General features: G+C 37.7%; 1 protein-coding gene across 1 annotated transcript in view; it reads left to right on the plus strand.

Moving 5' to 3' along the window:
- VPS50 (VPS50 subunit of EARP/GARPII complex) overlaps positions 1–20,140 on the plus strand; it is a 96,961-nt gene that overhangs the window by 23,886 nt on the left and 52,935 nt on the right. Inside the window, exons 9-13 of the mRNA XM_059818341.1 lie at positions 917–999; positions 8,382–8,424; positions 11,499–11,597; positions 14,148–14,288; positions 17,059–17,194. Coding sequence (XP_059674324.1) covers positions 917–999; positions 8,382–8,424; positions 11,499–11,597; positions 14,148–14,288; positions 17,059–17,194 — 502 coding nt within the window. The remainder of the gene's footprint in view (positions 1–916; positions 1,000–8,381; positions 8,425–11,498; positions 11,598–14,147; positions 14,289–17,058; positions 17,195–20,140) is intronic.

Below are 20,140 nucleotides of genomic sequence, written 5' to 3' on the forward strand. Positions count from 1 at the left end.
TTTTTACTCTTTAATCAATGACTTTGAAATTCCAGTAACAGTTTTGCATTTGAGCTCTCTGAAGCATGTAATATAATAGATGTAATCAGGACAAAAAAGGGAAGCTCTTAGCTATTAAAGAGGGTTTTCCTTCCTCCAGGAGCCTTTCTGGCCTCATATCTAATAGGATGCAAAAATAGTAGTTATATTCAAGGTACTGCCCATGTTCTGTTGGCAAGATCCTGGGGTTTTACATTTTTGTGTGTACGTTTTTGTTCTGGTTTTGTCCTGGCATCTTTATGTACTTCCTGATTGATCTGTCTACGTATTGGATATTCTGCTTATAAATTAGGACAATATTTCCATATATTTTTTTTAAAGTACGTTTTTTTTGTCCTGGGGCCTTGTGTGAGCCAGTTGTCTTTAAATTCATTCCTAATTAGCTATAGAATGTGTCAAATTAAGTAGTGTTTATTTGGGCATAATGTTGGAGTGTCTTCCTTGTCTCTTTTTAGGTTTTGTAAACTATGGCAACAGCCTGCCAGTGCCTGAACTTACTTCTTTCCTTGCTCATGAACAGATCATATTGTATTAACAAAGGTTTGAAAGTTAACTGGGAAAACGTTAGTTGGTTTGTAATAAAAACTTTCTGATATGTTTTGTTTGAATGCATAAGTAAACAAAACAGCAAGTCATTTGCATAAGGTAATGTAATACATAGTATTTTCAGATGTTGCTAACACATTGTCTAATTCTAAACTGCTTGTACACTACATTCTGCAATAGACCCTCACTCATTTCTGTTAACTTTACTGTATAGATGTAAGATGCAAAGTATTTTGTTCTTAATGTTTATACATAAGCATACAAGCAAAAATGGGTGCTGCAGTGTTTGCTTCAAAAGCCAAATTAGCTCTCCATTGTATTTTATCCCAAGGAAGAGGACTATCCAGGAGCTATTCAGCTGTGCTTGGAATGCCAGAAAGCTGCCAGCACTTTCAAACACTACAGTTGCATAAGGTAAAGTGACATTGTGCAGATTTCAGCTTCTGTATGATTTATCTGTAAATGGTATAAAACAGCGATCATTAATTCTCATTGTTTAAAGCAGCTTTGATTGAAATTTGATTTTCTGCTTATAAAAGTAAAATTGAGGCATTTATAAAAGCGTAAGCATCCTCAGTAGTTTCCCCCCTCCCTGTACGCTACTAACCAGTCTTCACAATCATAACACTATATAATCTGTGTTTGGACTATGTCATTGTTTTGTAACTGTTGTAGTATGTTGGCAGGTAAAGTTTCAACTAAGACTGAATTATAACTGTGCTACAACCTGAACTAATTTTTTAATCACAGAATCACAGGATGATAGGGGTTGGAAGGGACCTCTGGAGATCATCTAGTCCAACCCCCCCGCCAGAGCAGGTTCACCCAGAGCAGGTTACACAGGAATGCATCCAGGCGAGTTTTGAATATTTCCAGAGAAGGAGACGCCACAACCTCTCTGGGCAGCTTGTTCCAGTGCTCTACCACCCACAAAAGAAAGAACTTCCTCCTCATGTTTAGATGGAACTTCCAGTGACCAAGTCTGTGCCCATTACCTCTCGTCCTGTCACTGGGCACCACTGAAAAGAGACTGGCCCTGTCCTCCTGGCACCCACCCCTTAAGTATTTATAAGCATTAATAAGATCCCCCCTCAGTCTGCTCTTCTCCAGACTAAAAAGACCCAAGTCCCTCAGCCTTTCCTCATAAGAAAGATGTTCCAGTCCCCTAATCATCTTTGTAGCCCTTTGCTGTACCCTCTCCAGCAGCTCCCTGTCCTTCTTGAACCGGGAAGCCTAGAACCGGACACACTATTCCAGATGCGGCCTCACCAGGGCAGAGTAGAGGGGGAGATAACCTCCCTCGACCTGCTAGCCACACTCTTCTTGATGGACCCCAGGATGCCATTGGCCTTCTTGGCCCCAAGGGCACATTGCTGGCTCATGGTCATCCTGTTGTCCACCAGGACTCCCAGGTCCCTTTCCACAGAGCTGCTCTCCAGCAGGTCAGCTCCTAACCTGTACTGATGCATGAGGTTATTCCACCCCAGGTGCAGTACCCTACACTTGCCTTTGTTGAATTTCATAAGGTTCTTCTCTGCCCAACTCTCCAGCCTGTCCAGGTCACGCTGAATGGCAGCGCAGCCTTCCGGTGTGTCAGCCTCTCCTCCCAGTTTTGTGTCATCAGCAAACCTGCTGAGGGCACACTCCATCCTTTCATCCAGGTCATTGATGAAGATATTGAACTGGACTGGACCCAGTACTGACCCCTGAGGAACACCACTTGTTACAGACCTCCAACTAGACTCTGTGCCACTAATCACAACCCTCTGAGCTCTATCTATCAGCTGGTTTTCAATCCACCCCACTGTCTGTTCATCTAACCCACACTTCCTAAGCTTGCCTGTGAGGATGATGTGGGATATGGTGTCAAAAGCTTTGCTGAAGTCAAGGTAGACAACATCCACTGCCCTCCCCTCATCTATCCATCCAGTCATGCCATTGTAGAAGGCTGTCGGATTGGTCAGACATGAATTCCCCTTGGTGAATCCATGTTGACTACTTCTGATAACCTCCTTTTCCTCCATATGCTTTGAGATGATGCCCAGAACAAGCTGTTCCATCATCTTTCCAGGGATGGAGGTGAGGCTGACTGGCGTGTAGTTTCCTGGATCTTCCTTCTTGCCCTTTTTGAAGACTGGAGTGACGTTGGTTTCCTCCAGTCCTCAGGCACTTTGCCTGTTCTCCAGGACCTTTCAAAGATGATGGAGAGTGGCCCAGCACTGACTTCTGCCAGCTCCCTCAGCACTCACAGGTGCATCCCATCAGGACCCATGGACTTGTGGATGTCCAGTTTACTTAATTGGTCTCTAACTTGGTCCGCCTCAACCAAGGGAAAGTCTTCCTTCCTCCAGACTTTCTCTGTTACCTCTAAAGTCTGGGACTCCTGAGGGCTGGCCAGAGCAGTAAAGACTGAAGCAAAGAAGGCATTCAGTAATTCCGCTTTTTCTGCATCATCTGTCACCATGGCACCTGTTTCATTCAACAGCGGGCCCACATTTTCTCTAGTTTTCCTTTTGCCTCAGATGTACTTGAAGAAACCCTTCCTGTTGACCTTGACATCCCTTGCCAGGTTTAATTCCAAGAAGGCCTTGGCTTTCCTCATTTCATCCCTGCATACTCAAGATGGCCTTCTTGTAATCTTCCCAAGTGGTCAGTCCCTTCTTCCATGTACTGAGAACTTCCTTCTTCCACTTGAGCTTTTCCAGAAGCTCCCTGCTCGATAAGCAAGTTTATGTTCTGGAATTAATTCACCTACAGCAAGATGGCTTGTGGAGGGTAACTTACCCTGATTCTTGGTGATAAAATTAGCAAGTGCAGCGCTTCATGCTGTCACGGAAGAATTGCTTTCAGAACCAGAACTAATTCGAATATCTGGAGTTCCTAGCTTAGAAAGACTTGATGTTTTCATTGCTTTTTAGAAAGAAAGAAAAAAGAACTGGGTAAACATTACGTTCAAAGTCATAATAGATATGACAAGAAAGGAGTAAAATGAAGTGAATTTTGATGTTTCATCCACTAAGAAGATAATTAGATTAATTAGATTTTCTTTTTGTGTTATTTTTAATTAGAATTTTAAATTTGTGGGTAAAATTCTGACATTGCTTGATCTCCTGTCAGAATACTCTCTGATTTAGAAGGACCAAAATCTGTGAAAACATATGCTTTGCCTCCCTCTGTCCTCTAAATGTATGCTTTGTTGCAACTTCAGAGTAATTACCCATAATCCTCCATTTTAGTTTAGGATCTGCTTTTGAGGTATAGTTGTTTCAGGAACTGAAGATGGCCCAAAAAAGTGTATGAAGTTAGAAATTGTACCTGGAAAAAAGCCCGTCTCTACTCTGAAGTCAGATTTCAAAGCTGCTTTTTGCTTTCTTTTTAGTACCATAAAATTGACTGTACAGCCAGCATTTGCCTACGTATATTAAAATTTTGAATCCCTTCCTTAAATGTAGTAAATGAGAACTATTTTTTATTTATTTGAACGAGGAAAAATTACTGTGATTTCCCTCAGTCCTTCATAATTCAGTTTTTGAGAAGCAAGATGACTCCTGAACAACTTCTGCTCTGCTTGGCTCTGCCCTCTGTAGAGAGATGGGTCTTGCAGTCTTCCATACCTATGTCTCATTTATACTGTCCAGTAAGCTCTCCTTAGTATTTATTGCTCTTTCAGATGCTCTGTGGCTCCAAACATTAATCTGATTTATTCTGCATATCTCCTGCAGTTTTTTCTTTTGGAGAAATTAGTTACATTTATTCAGCTTGAAAAGGCAGCTTGATTTCTTAGAATCTTACAGCGTTCATCTGGAAAACCTTGCTCTTTCGAGATTTAGGTTGAATTACACAGTTTCTTTGACTTAAATTCTGTTTTGTGTAAATGATATGAAAGTCTCTGTTTAATGTTGAATCACTTAAACTTTGAAGCTGCAGTAAAAGCTTGATCTCCACTACATTATGTCCAGTATAGCAAAATTTGGAACTTAAACTAACAGTTCACTTTTTTATCATTTGGAATATTTCAACTGCAAAAGTCATACTATTTTAAATCTGATAGCATACTGACAAGATACGTGACAAACAGCTGTGAGGATTTACTTTGATGTTGCACTCAAGAGGATATCCTTGCATCCAGGAAGACAGTTTCTTGAAAGAAAGGATGATGAGGCGTTATGGGACATGGTTTAATGGGCGTGGTGGTGTTAGTTGACAGTTGGACTTGATGGTCTTACAGGACTTTTCCAACCTTAGTGATTCTGTGACAGAAAAAGTCAGCACTGCTTCTTTATTCTGGGAGAGGTTTTTTGAGCTTGCTTTTGTTTGCATTGTGAGAGCATAAGGACATTTTACCTGTAGCTCTCAGCCCCAGTGCATTTTCAGTCTCTGTGCACTGTTTTACTTTCAGAAGTCTGAGAGAATATGTATTGTATGGAATAATGTCTCACTAGCGGGGGATTGGGCTAAATGAATAAATAGATCTTCTGCCTTTCTGTTTAGGACTGCAGTAAAAAACCAGCTAGTCAAAAAACAGACATGTGCTAGCATTTATAACATGTGCTTATATGAGGCATAACCTCTGTATCTTACCATGAAATTTTCGCAGTATCCCTTTGATTGTCTGCTGTCCACATGACAAGAATCAGTGCCTTCCTTTGTACAATCATTCTTCACATTTTTCTTGCTAGATGGTGGTAGGAATTGGGTGTAGCTCTTAAACAGCAGGGCATTTAAACCTTTCTGTGAAGCGTATAACTTTTTTATTTTGGTGTATACATAATCTGAAAAGGCAAGCACTTCAGCTTCCCTGCTAAGACTTCCTTGGTTTTAAGGGTGGCTGCTCATCCTCCTTTGAAATAATAGGCTGGATGACTATTATTTTTATTCTCCATTGTAGTCTTCCTAGGGAATGCTTGCATTATGTGATTCATTTTTGTTTAAAAATGGAAATGAAAGTTTCTTGGCTTCTGCTTGTTAATGAGTTTTGATGTGAGTAGACTCCCTTGAAAATCCTGTATGAAAATGTAGTGTCAGATAATAGGATGACTCTATTTATTGCATTTGGGTCAAAATATTACTTCTGTTACATTGCAGTAATGTGTCTTCTAAAAATGTGCTGATTTAGATTTGTGTGGATGGACATGCAAAAAAAAGACTTTTTTTTTTTTTATAAATTAAATGAATACCTTGAATTAAATTCTCAATTATGGTAAATGGACTTTCATAATAATCACGTAGCCATTATGTGCAAGCACTACCTTTGTAATTCTGGCTTAGAAAATACATACAGCTTTAGCTGGACACTGCATTTCTACATTTTCACTTCCATACTTGATCAAAGTTACTTGCTTATGAAATTTTGTGATCACACCTTCTTTTCCCAAATTTGTCAGCATAAATATAGGCTGTATTCTTTCAAACACCTCCATATATCATAGCTTGGTTGAATAAATAAACTATGAATGCATGTGTTTAAAATTGGTGCTTGAACCCTCATTTGAATGGGAAGACAGCACTGTCACAGGAGTTGAATGGGTAAGAAACATGCGACAGTTTTACCTTTGTTGTGTTTGGGCAACGAAGCTGGTGAGGGGTCTGGAGCACAAGTTTTATGAGGAGCGGCTGAGGAAACTGGGGTTGTTCAGTCTGCAGAAGAGGAGGCTGAGGGGAGACCTTATCGCTCTCTACAACTACCTGAAAGGGGGTTGCAGAGAGGTGGGTGTTGGTCTCTTCTCCCAAGTGACTAGCGACAGGACAAGAGGAAATGGCCTCAAGTTGCGTGAGGGGAGGTTCAGGCTGACTATTAGGAAAAATTTCTTTACTGAGAGAGTGGTGAGACACTGGAATAAGCTGCCCAGGGAGGTGGTGGAGTCACCATCACTGGAGGCGTTCAAAGAACATGTGGACGTGGCATTGCGGGACATGGTTTAATGGGCATGGTGGCATTGGGTTGGTGGTTGGACTTGATGATCTTACAGGTCTTTTCCAACCTTAGTGAATCTGTGTGATTTTGTGTTTCATGTGGAAAAAGATCTTTTGCATTCCTCCCCATCCTCCTCTCCCAAAAGGAAAGAAACGTACACCGTTCTGTAACGGCTTTGATTTTGGGACATTTACTGGGAATTGTGACATGAGGGCTCAGGTCCCTGAGCTGCCCAAGCCTCCTATGTCACCAGGTGATTGCAGGCTGAGGCTTGCCTGGCATTAAGAATAGTGGAAACAAGGAACTAGTTTTCATGAGGATCTGTGCTGCTATACAGATGAAATTAGTAAAATGTGATCACCTGCAATAATTAAGAAATGGTTTCTGGAGCCCAGGAAGTTTTTCAGCCCTACATTGCAGTAGCTGAGCAAGTTTTTCATGTGTGTGACCATGTAAGTTGCCTGGCTGAGGTGAAAAATCTATGTGTATTTTTAATTTAATTAGAGAAGGTAAAGAAATGCTAGGTTAGCAGCAGCATGTTCATGACATTTGTTTGAAAGGAATCATAGTCTTGTGTTTATATGGTACCTGCTACCATAGGGGCTTTGTGAATTTTCGTTGGACTTACAGCAGTACAATTGCTTAATTTGTTCTGTCTGTGCAGAGACTACCTGTGCATTGCATCATTTTTTGCTAATGTCAGCAACTTCTGTATTTTAGACCAGTTAATTTCAACATATAAACCAACTATATGTTTATACACAAGGGGTGATGGTCTATGCTGTACCTAGTTGTAAAGTTGGAAAGAAGGAGTGATTCTGTATACAGAGCAACATTCTTACTCTTGTTCTGATGTCTTCTTGGTAGCTAAAAGAACTGAGTAACAGGAAATGCTCATAAACTCCAGCAGGAGATGTAGTAACATGAAATTGTTGTGGAGGCTTTTGTTTGAAGGCTTGTTGCATGTGGAGAAACAACAAAGAAATATTAGCTACTCAATTTAGTGTTTAATGCCAGCTGTTTCTGATACAGTTTTTTCTATTTAAACCTTTCTTTGGAGGGTGTTGTTCTTAACAGAACTAAAAAAGGAGGGGTGATGGGTGTATCATTTAAGTGGAGAGAACTAGGTAGGGAAGCTAGAATCTGTCTTTTGATAGTTAACATAGGCCCCTTAGGAGAAGATTTAGAGTGCGGAAGTTGTCTAAAATCAGGTATGGTGATTATCACATGAAAACTCTGTGCTTTCCATGCTGAAGAGAATATTCTGCCTATTTCTTTGTTGCTTCAACCCTTCTAAACAAAAATACAGTTGTCATATTTTGTGTCTTATTTTCTGGCCGGTGTTCTGAAGTTTTTAAAGTTGATGGAAAAGAGCAGTTGTGCCTTTCTTTGTCCTAAATAGATTCTCTTGTGATATCTATTTTTGTTAATCTTTCTATACCAGATATAGCTCAAAGAAGTGAAATGATGGTCTTAAAAAGATTTTCTGAGACCAGAGTGCCAAATCAAAACATTTAGAGTGTGGGTTTCTTGGAGGTTGGGAATGTCTGTGAATGGTTGGCTAAATCCTAGCAGGATGGGGTCTTGTCTGGGCCCTCTTAACACTGTTGCGTTGTAAACCTATGATAATGTGCTGCTGCAACAGATGTTTTAATTTGAAGTGTTAGGAATACTGCAAATGCATGCAGTAAGTGCCTTTCAGTAGTAACAGAAATGTGGTGATCCTAGTCTGACACAGTAACAGCAGGTTAATGGCTGATGATAAATTACTATATTGTGGCTCGGTAGCAGGCAAATGTGTTTTTTGGAAACAAGAAACTTGGTGTGAAATGTTGATGTGATCAGTAGTTTGATTTTAAACATATTTTTCTTTCATTAATAGTGAGTTGAATTCAAAACTGCAAGATACCTTGGAACAAATAGAGGTAAGAATTAATATATTGATGTTTAGTATAAGTTAGTATTTAGCCTGTAGGTACTAGAGCTTTCTAATGTGATGTTACAAGCAATTACAGATGTGCACATTTCTTTCAAATACTGTCTTTGAAATGCCAGAGTCATTACTATTCATGTAGCACTGTGCTGCAGTCAACTTAAATGCTCTATAATATGTTATCAAACTTGTGAGCCCAGCTCACTAATTGTGCCTGCTTTAAGTGGTAAAGCAGTCAAATAAAATAGGCACATAACATTTGAAGTACTGGAGCAAGGTATGCTCTGTGTATGGTGAAGATGCACAGTGGTTTTCAGTCCATGAACTGCTGTGAATTCTTTAGACTACTGCTAAATAGTTGTGAGAAGTAAATTAGCAGCATGCTAACAGGTTTGTATAAGCTACACAAGAGATCAAAGTTTCGCTGGGAATTTTAGAGGTCAGCAAACTGGAAACTGCTGGATAGGGCCAGTGCTAAGCTGTAGGAAGTAAGACTTGAGTAGCTGGGAAAGATGCGACTAAGACAGAAGATTGGTTTAAGTTGGAAGATAGTATCACAAAAGCAAATGAATATAGGATGGTAAGTGTCTTACTGGAAGTTGGTGGCAAAAAAAAGTTCATGAATAATAGGAAATCTTTTAACTCCATTACTAGGAAATTTTGAGCTGGAACTTGGCAAGCTTTTTGTAAGAAGTCTAGTAATGTAGATGTATATAATGCATATGTAGTGCATGTAATGCCTACGCGTGTAATGCATAGCAGGAAACAGAATTAGCTATCCCAGCAGCTCTCTATGCCTCTGGTCGCGTACTCTTTAGAAAAAGTCAGATTAGTGCATGTATTATTGTACCTCGTTATTTAATTCCCTGTACAATTAGAACTTTGTTAAATTTCCTTCATTTATGCCTTTGTACTTTCGCTTTCTTGCAAAGCTTTTCTTTGTTCTTTCGCTGATACATGCTCTATTCAGAGAATGGCTGGTTCAAAAGAGCTAATGAAATGACTGTTTTCTTCTCACTCTCACATAGGCCGGTCATTAAACTTGTCTTCTTTTTTTTTTTTTTTTTTTTAATATCACTCAGCTTTCATTCCTATTGCTTTCATTTATGTGGCATTTATTCCTTGTGAGCAAACATTCAAGTTGCTTAAAAGGAGACATGCATCTTTACTTCCTTCCAGTAACAGCTTTGCAAAGCAAATTCTGCTCGTACTGAAATCTGGTAAAATGTGCCATGTTGGCTGGTGATAGCAATTTACAGGTAGCCAAGTAATCATACTCAAGATTTTTATTTATTATTTGTGAATTTATAGAAATATCTTATTTCCCTCCTGTGAAAGTATCTTATTTTCTACTGGAATTATGTCTGTACATATGGGAGAATGTAAGTCATCCTGGGGTTCATAGAGTGTTCCTGTGAAATACATGCTCTAATTAATATAGAACATGCTCTAATTAATATAGAATCATATTTTGCTAATTAATATTTTAATAGTATGTCTTCTCAATAGTTGAGTGCCTCTCCTGATGTCCATTCCTTTTTGTTTTTTTTTCCCCTTCTTGTAATTTTAAGTTTTAACATTGACCTTACTTTTATACTATGTTACAAATAAAATGCAAGGTGGCTATAGTAGAAGCAACCATTGTAAAAGGTAGCTGAAAAGATTAATGTGCTCTGTGTTTAAGAGCTCTGTTCATGGGCAGTTTGATATCCCTGTTTCTTTCTTTGTACAGCTGTTCTGCATGAAATAAGAGAAGGAAATTTTTTTTTTAAAATCAACATATGGCTGAAATTCAAACTACTGACTGTTTAAAGAAGTTCTGAATCTTTAGGTTACTTGTCCTTTTACCATTTTGCTTGGGAAAAAATGCAGTATTTGATTGTATTCTACTCTCCTTTTTTGTGCTTAAAGAAAATATTTATCTGCTTAAAAAAACCCAACAAAATAAAAGCCTTACCCACCCCTCCAACCCAACAGCAACAAAAAACCCCCACCAAATCTCTAGAATTAAAATCCATAAATATTTTACGGCTAATGAAGTAATTAATAAAAATTTTCCAGTGGAGTAAGTAAAAGGACTAAACAACTATCTCCTGTGGTTTCTACTTGTGAGAGCAAGACTACATTGCAAGATCCTCAAATAATGAGAGTTGAAATGGCTTTAGTGACTAGAAAGGAGAGAAAATATCCAGTAGCTGTGTATGTTATCATATGTTATTGATTCCTGTTTCTTTTCTTGCATTGTTGATTGAAAATAACTAGAGTTAGGCTGTGTATCTCTGAATATACTACAGCGTCTAAGTGACAATTATGTTATTAAGCTGCATGGTCAAATTCTTGGAAGGCTTGTTAGTTGGTCATTAAGTATATGATCCTATTTTAGTTTTTTTTCATTCCATGCACATAATAGATGAACTTCATTTATTGCAAAGCTGTTCAGTATGCTCAGACACAGCTCTGATGGCAGAACTAGTAATTGGGGGGGTGTGTGTGTGTGCTTTCTTTTCTTCTATGGTACTCATCATTGTGCTGGTATAGTACTCCATAAATGACTTATTTCACAATGAACTTTTATGTCAGGTAGTGTTAATTCCATTTAATAGATGGCGCCCAGAGGGTTAAGAAGTCTATAATTGAATTGCTTGTACTGAAACACCTGTGGAGCATTTTCATTTCCACCCCCCCACATCTAGGTCTGTCTTAGGAGTGGGAGTAGACCAAGTTAGAAATTACAGCTCTCCCATATTGGAGTGCTAGACCTTCTCAAAGTAAACATCACTTTGAATTTGACTTCAGCAAAGTAGTGTACTTTTTAGTGTGCTTGTGTTTGGAAATGGTGGAACTGTTTGGCTGACAGAAATTTCAGACTGAAGTACTGCAAGCTGCAAGAAGTAACATTTGAGCACCTCAAAATAGTCCAGTAATGTACAATCTCGGCTATTGTACAAGCATAATTATTAGATTGTTTAAATAAACATCTTTTCTGCACTTGCTATTGTTTAAGTAATGTATTACTCCGCCTGTTTTTATTAAGTGTTTAACACATTTTTTCCTTCATTTATATAGGAACAATTGGACGTAGCGCTCTCCAAAATATGCAAGAACTTTGATATCAGCCATTATACAAAGGTTCAGCAGGCTTACAGGCTGCTTGGAAAAACACAGGTTAGTACTCATCTTCTGAGTAAGTCACAAAGAACAGCGGTGTAACAGCATGAAGCTTTGAGTACTGTGATGGAAATTTATTTTCCTAATGCTGATGAATCTTGCTGAGTATACAAAGACTTTCATAATGCTCAGATAATTTAACAGTAATTGCTAAAGGTAAACTGTGTATTACTGTAACATGTAGCTTTTTTGGACATGGTGTAACTGTAACAGTTCCATATTTCAGCTCTATTTATAATGCTGTTTACATTATTAATTGTATTTTGGCACGTGAGTACTATTTTTCATTATTAGGTCCCTGTTACTGAGTTGTGCACAACTTGTACCTTGTATGTGTGTGTTCCTATTTTATATTGTACGCGAATGCAACCGGGATGAAGGTGTGAGGAGATATTTTATTGGCAACAAAATATGAAACAAGGCATGTCAAACCTATTCTGTGGACATATCCTAAAAGTTGTATGTCTGTGTGCCTAGAACCTTTTATACGTAAATAGGAGTGGGTCTAAGCTCTCCGATAGGATGTAGTTCTCTTCTGTTGGTGCACTGCTTTGAGTCTTAGGATGGTTTCTCTGGGAAGGCAGTGAACCCGTTTCCTTCTGAATCAGATGCGACGTGTGGGAGCTAGTACCAAGCTCCTGTGAAGTAAAGGTGGCTAAGGAAAGGAGAAAGTCTTCGAGGCGTCTTTTGTCGGTGATCGGTGTTCATAACATAGGGAGGCTAAACATGGTGGTGCCAGTGCAGCAATGATGCTTTGCTTAGAGAAGAGATTTGTCCAGAAAGCTTTAGTTGCTAAAGATCACGTCAAAGTACCTGTCCCCTGATGAAGACAGGACAAGAACTCCGTTCTTTCTTTATTATGCTTGGTTTTTTTTTTAATCTTGTTTCCCAGTATTCAGAAGGGTGACTGACATTAGAATGCCTTTTTGGGGTTTGTTTTTGAATTTTTTGTTTGTTTTTTGTTTCTTTCTAATTAGAACCTTTCTAGCAAAGTAGGGTTCTTTTTCTGTGGTTTGACTGTGATAACAGTGTAGCTCTGTAACAGGAGAGAAACAGATTTCTCTTCCCATACTTTGACAATGTGCAGAATTATTGGAGTGCCTGAAGACTGCAACTTAAAATCAGGGGAGAAGATTAATTAGACTTCTTCTTTGTTAGTGCACTGTATGCAATTTCTTTATTTAGTCAACAAAAGTAGACATAATGCATTCACTGCTCCAAAGTCTAGTGCATGGTACGTTGAGAAAGGCAAACTTTTTGTTGGAGAGGAATAAAGTTTCCGAACAAAACAAAAGTGTTATTTTTTTACGGCACAGTTTTGCCTGCTCTGTCCTCATGATAGAGGGGCTTGGTTTTGACATTCTTTTTATTACTATTAAAGTATGTATTTTGAACTTGTCCTGAAAATAATTTAGTTGCATCATTATTGAAATATCTGCCATTTTGACCCCTCCTCATTAAACAAAAAGACAAGAACCTTCAGTGTCTTCAGTACTTTTCATGTTTTCATTTGTCATTCTGTTTTCTTTGACTAGTTCAAGTTAGGATTAGCTGCAGAAGATCAGTTATTTGCGATATGAACAAGCAGTTCTGCTTCAGTTCTTTCTTCTGGGGGTAATTGAGTTCTCAGCTCTTGTCAGTAGCTAAGAATGTCAAATAGCAAGTAAAGAAACTGACCATTTTCAAATCTGCAGGATCTGATAACTTCATTCTGGCATATCAAATAATTTTTTAATCAATTCTTATATACTATATATACCGATTATTAGCATAACTTGAAACAGTGAGAAAATTCACTGTGTGACATGGACTAATGTTATGTACAGTCTATTAACAAAGGATTAGGGAAACAGCCTGACCTGAAGTGTGGGCATGATTATAGCAAAACTTACATAGTCATCAGTGTTTAGTACATGTACTGATATTTTTTTTTTTCCTGAAAAAAGTAAGTTTTGTTAAACAAATGACATATTTTGTTTTTATTGCAGAGAGGGTTTTTGGAAGAAATTTGTTTGTGATGTGCATGCCTTTCTGTAACACTTAATCCTACTTTGTATTCTTCAAGGAAGAAGTCGGTTTGGAAAGTGGATGGATTGAAGACTTTGTAATTGTGGTTTTAGTTTTATTAATTGCAAAGGAAATATTTTTATCGGGAAAAATAGCACTGATGTCGACTAATTTCTTTTTGACGCATTCATCAATGATTGGGAGGGTAAATGAATGAATGAGTGAATTCTATAGTTAAATATATTATAGAAATGTAAAATTAATATTTACTAGTGATAATGTAAAAAAACCTGGTGAGTTACACAGGGACAATGGCAAGGGAAACTGATTTTACTGGTAATACCTGAACTGGTAATACCTGAACTCTTACATTACCATATTGTAATATTGCCAAGTCCTATGTGAGTTATTTTTAAAACAAAGATTGGAGGCCATGCTTACAATCTCCTGATTGTACTGAAAATGTCTTACATCAAAAGACTATGGCATATGACAAATTGAATTTTACTATTTGATTTTATGTTCTTTCTTTTCTTTCAGACAGCAATGGACCAGTTACATATGCACTTCACTCAAGCCATTCACAACACTGTGTTTCAAGTAGTCCTTGGATATGTGGAGCTGTGTGCAGGAAACACAGACACCAAGTTTCAGAAGTTACAGTACAAAGACCTCTGTACAGTATGTAATTCTTGCATATATGTATATTTTTTAATTGAATTTTTTCACTGTTTTAAGTATACCTTATGTAAGTAGAGACTCAGTTATTAAAATAACCCTGCAGCTACTGTAGTTTCTTAATACAATTCATAGGCTAATTGAGAGATTGGTTATTCACAACTTAATGCTGATTTTGATTGCACTAAATCTTAGCATTTTGGAGTTAGTGTACACACCATCTAAATAAATGTAAAGAAGTAAATTGTAGGATACAAACACGAGATTAAGATATCAAAATATGAGCCAGCAGTGTGCCCAGGTGGCCAAGAAGGCCAACGGCATCCTGGCCTGTATCAGAAACAGTGTGGCCAGCAGGAGCAGGGAGGTGATCGTGCCCCTGTACTCGGCGCTGGTGAGGCCGCACCTCAAGTCCTGAGTTCAGTTTTGGGCCCCTCACTACAAGAAGGACATTGAGGTGCTGGAGCGTGTCCAGAGAAGGGCGACGAAGCTGGTGAGGGGTCTGGAGCACAAGAAGTCTTAGGAGGAGCGGCTGAGGGAACTGGGGTTGTTCAGTCTGGAGAAGAGGAGGCTGAGGGGAGACCTTATCGCTCTCTACCATTACCTGAAAGGAGGTTGCAGAGACATGGGTGCTGGTCTCTTCTCCCAAGTGACTAGTGACAGGACAAGAGGAAATGGCCTCAAGTTGCGTGAGGGGAGGTTCAGGCTGGATATTAGGAAAAATTTCTTTACTGAGAGAGTGGTGAGACACTGGAATAAGCTGCCCAGGGAGGTGGTGGAGTCACCATCACTGGAGGTATTCAAGTAACATGTAGACGTGGCATTGTGGGACATGGTTTAGTGGGCATGATGGTGTTGGGTTGGTGGTTGGACCCGATGATCTTGCAGGTCTTTTCCAACCTTAGTGATTCTGTGAAAACTCCCATGTCTTCAGTGTAATATGCTAGTTATTGGAATCACTATTAGCTTTGAACTTTATTTCAGTGCATTTTGGCTGTATTCACAATTTCTGTAATACTGCATTTCAGTAAGGATTCTTGTAAGGATATTAACGTAATTGGAGTCTTCCCATTACTCCTAATACAGTATCACATTCATTGCACTGTAGTATTGAGATGCACTGTAATATTGAGATGCAAAGGCCTGATGATAGGCAGATCATGGACTGGGCATAACCCTGTATTTTTCTCTACGATAGATTTTTAGACGCAGTTTCTTGCAAGTGCATATTTTGTTTATTTCTTTTTAAATGTTATTAGAATGAATTACTGTATTTTTGAGTAGTATTTTTAGTTCACTCTTCAGTTCTTTCACTTGTGATCTTACTGTTACACCCTGAGAAATTTTCTTAAACTTCAGTGGTGGGGAGAGAGAGTGTGAGGTATTTTAGGTGGTTGTAACATTGATATAAAACTTGAAATTATGTTTCTATCTTAAATGTTCTTTGTTCGTTTGTTTCAGTCACAGAGTAAGCCCTCATCATACTTCATCAACTCAAGGACCCACCCCATCAATTGCAATTTATAAATCAAAGTACAGTCACGAGCAGATTAAAGTTCATATTCTGATCCACTTTCAGCTCTTTCACTTCTCAAATCTCCTGGGACTGTGTAGCTTCAACTAGTGAACAACACATCTGCACTGAAAACCATTTCATTGTGAAGAGGTGCTCCTTTGACTTAAAAGGCTTACATAATCTAAGAGCCTTCATATGAGCGGAAGTGGATTATGAAAAAATTAATTTATTGGGAGTAATTGACATAAGTATTAATGAACAGAACGAGTAAGGTTCCAGATAGGTTGTATTTGCACTTCACTGAGATGAATTCTAGTTGAAGAAAGCCAGCAAACCCTGATCTCTGTTCTCCAGACTGCAGCCCTTTAGTACTTCTGCTTTAAGTCTTCAGAGGGTGCTTTTGTTTTCATTTATTGGTTTCTAATGCACTTTTCTTCTGAGTTTTTTTGCTTCATACTTCTATATGCCCTTCAGTATTATTTCTCATTCTTTGCGAATATTTATGATACTGAGCCCATTTATTTACATTTACAAGCAGTACTACTGAGCTTGTTGTACCTAAATCAGGGTTCTTCACCGGGTGTGCAAAATGCGTTACCCAGCCAGACCCCTTCTCAAATTCATCCCTTTACCTGACAGTCTCATCTTGGGTATTTCTCCTGTGTATCTGTCTCTCTGATAAAATTAATACTCTTCACCTAATGAACATGTTAATTTACAGTTGGCTTTTTGGATCAGGGTGGATTGGGGAGGTAGGACAGCTGCTGTCTAAGTTTGTTTGTTTGTTTTTAAACTACTTCTTTATACAGCATTCAATCCAATGGGGCACTAGCCAGGATGGCTTCTATGTACTACTGAAGTACAAGTATCTATATCATTGAACTGACTCAGTGTCTGCATGTCGCAGAGGTGGCTGCATCCCTCTTAGATGGTGAGGTGTGCTGACTATTAGGCTGTGTGGCTTTACTTCTGTATCTACCTTGCTGTTCCATAAATATAAAAAGTGGTCAATATATGGGCCAGTTGAAGAAAAAAAAAAAAAAGAGGTGCTAACAAATAAACTTTGCACTTTTAGACAGCATTTGATTAGTTGACTAAAATCAGGCATTCATCAGCTCAAATACTTTTGAAAAGGAAACTGATATATGTCAAGCCTCTCAGCTGTATGAATATGGATGTTTTTATATGGTTTGTTTTGCCTCTGCAAAAAATAAACACAATTGTTGAATTTCACAATATTATTTTGTTTTTCTGTAGCATATTACATCAGACAGCTACATTCCATGCCTTGCTGATCTCTGCAAAGCCCTCTGGGAAGTCATGCTCAGTTATTACCGAACGATGCAGTGGCATGAGAATCACGACCAAGATGACTCAGTAGCTGTGTCTTCTGGTAAGAAACTGTTCTGGAAACAAAACTTCTGATATTTGGGAATAACTTTTCCTATGCTCAAGTTGTTCATTTGTATTTCCGTACCTTTGTGGTCTTGACTCAGTGCCTTCAGCGTTATTGCTTACAGTGTGCAGAAAGGGCTTAAATACTCACTGGGTTTTTGTAGTCTTCAGTATAAAGTTGATTTTTTAATGAATATGTATATGTGCCATTATTACAGATATAAAGTTTTATTTTAAACAGTGCTTATTGTTGAGTTGGAAGTTGGCTGTGGTAGATGACTACAAAATCTGAGGATGTTTCCCTTTAATATAGGACCAATGTGAAATTTCAGATTTTTTGATCAGCGTTGAAATTTTCACTGCATATTAAGCTTAGTAGATTGGGGTACTGGATTGTGTACTAGGACAGATGACTGAAACAATAGGGAATTAATCTGTTGTAAATCTGTCATCGTGATTTTCAGGATATCCAATTTCCTGAATGTTGTATGTCATCTATACTAGTGAATCCATCATGAGATACGGTCAAAATTTCCTTGATAACCTTACAGAAAAAAGCAAACATTTAATATATATTAGTATAATTCTGGTTTTCTTTTATTGTTGTTCCAGTTTGTGTTTGTGGGACAGAAGCACAAAACCTTCATCTATTGTCTGTCTAAGTCTTCCTAAGTACATTTTGCTGGACGTATTCTAAATTAATATAAAATGCCTGAAGACAGAATTTATTCCCCCACTAACCCAAGATGCTTGTGTTTGGCAGAGGGCAGAGTGTGAAATTTACAGTATTAAGATTTATGCAAAACTCCTGTTTATTTGAATCAGATAGGCTTGCTCTTTTCTTACTGAGGAGGAGGTTTCTGTCAAAGGACAAGTACTCTAGGATTGCTGCTGAAGTTATTCCTCCTTGCCTGATTTACATAACACTTGTATCCTTTACATTACATGATAAGAAGAAAGGGAAAAAAATTGGAAATAGAAGTAAAGAACAGATCTTGCAACACTGTGCTTCCTACAATGTATTTGAAATCCAACATTTCTTTCAAAAGTCAGATTTATTACATATTTTAAATCTTAAAAAGAATGAAACTTATGCTAATTGTTTTCCTACTTTAAATTTGAAAAATTAATGAAAATATTTTCTTTGGAGTGTCCTTGTATTGTGTGGAATCTTAAAATAATTTTTAAAAAATTTTAAAATGTGGATTTTTTGAAACTGTTATTTCCAATGAAAGTTTTTATATCAGAATTAAAATTCACAGTTGAATTACTTAATTTTGAGATGCACCGTGTGAAGAAAGATTCTGAAGTTTTGAGTGAATTACCCATTATCAATAGTGTTTACTTTTAAATTTAAAATAACTTCAGATAATTACATTTCCTTCTCTTGTTTTCATTTTGTTGTGATCTTTGCATGTGTATAATAAAGCAGGTATCATAAAGAGTTTATTGTATGGAAACATTGTCACAGTAGACTACTTGCTCAGCTCCAGATGTAATTTTAAAAATAGTTCCCCTTAGTGTGGTTACTTATGATATCCTGAAAAAACAAACTCATTTGCACTGCAAAACCTTTTAAAGGAACCATTAAGCCTAATAAAGTGGTATATTCAGTCACATGAGTAATTTTAAATGCATTGCTTTTTAAATGTCTGTCAGAGTGTTTTGGTATGTTTACTACTAATCCACTAAATCTTCTGTCACTCAGTTTTTAAGTTTCTGGAGACATTGTGGCTTAGCTGTAATGTGCAACTAGAATATATTTGAGCTACTGAATCACTTTTTCAAATACGTCAGCAATGATAAAGAACACAAAAGGGAATTTCACAAGTATAATTTAATTTCTGAGGGACTATAAGTATCTACCAAATGTCTGTTTTTTCTAAAAGTCACTGCTTATGCCGTAGTAATTATTAAACCTATACATGGAAGCCTCATTCCATATTTATTGATTTAATAGCTGTGATATGTGCTAAAGCCAAAGAGTAAAATTCCTGTAGGAAGGGCAGGTACGTCAGAAGGAACCATGGAGGCAGTTCAGGAGATTATGCTAAAATTGTTCCCTCAATTAAACCCCATAGACTGGAGCAATAGAAGGAGCATGTTGTATGTGTATCTGGCTTTTATAATTTTGAGAACTCAAAGCTGTCCCAGTATTTTTCTCTCATTGTGCCAGTTAATGTCAACAGTCTTACAAAGTACCTTAAATGAGTCGAGGGACTCTTAATCTTAGGGCACAAACCCAGCTGTAGAAGTGAGAAGCTGGACTTAGAAGACATGAGTTACATAGCTCTTTCTATTTTAATAGTGATGCTTATCCAAAAGAAGTCCTGCATGGATTATGGAAAGGAGGTTGCACTTCATCTAGATCGTGTGTCACATATTTGTGATTATTAATGCCTCTTACAGATGTTAAAATGTACTTTGCATGACTTGTAAATAATTGCCCTTCTGCATTTCTGATAAAGGAGGTGTGTCTGCTTTATATCATTAAATATACTGTTTATTTGTGTTCTGAAAGTTAGTCTAGTTTGACACTGAAGAGCAAAATGGAATAGAAAATAGTTCCACGATAGGATTTTTTTTTTGTTTGGAATATTTATAGGAGAGACTCTTTGAGATTGAGGCTTTTTTATTTTTTTCCGTAGAATTGAGTTCAGAATTTGCAGTTGTTCTGTCAGTTATAGTGTGGACTGGCCTCTGGGGATTACTTTATTTAAGATCAATTAAAAAAAGCGCTTACTTGGAATAAACTAAATGGAAACAGATAATTATCTCTGGATATAAATGCATCCTAAAATTTTTTTGAAGTATGAGATATATTTAGTACCTTTCATGAAATAGGAAATCCTAATAAGATTCAGTTTGCTGAAGTGTTAGAGTAGCAGTAATCATGGTGAAATGTATGGTATTGATAGTTCTATGAATCATCAGTAATAACACT

This window comes from Gavia stellata, chromosome 6 (assembly GCF_030936135.1).
Source record: "Gavia stellata isolate bGavSte3 chromosome 6, bGavSte3.hap2, whole genome shotgun sequence".
NCBI classification, from domain to species: domain Eukaryota; kingdom Metazoa; phylum Chordata; class Aves; order Gaviiformes; family Gaviidae; genus Gavia; species Gavia stellata.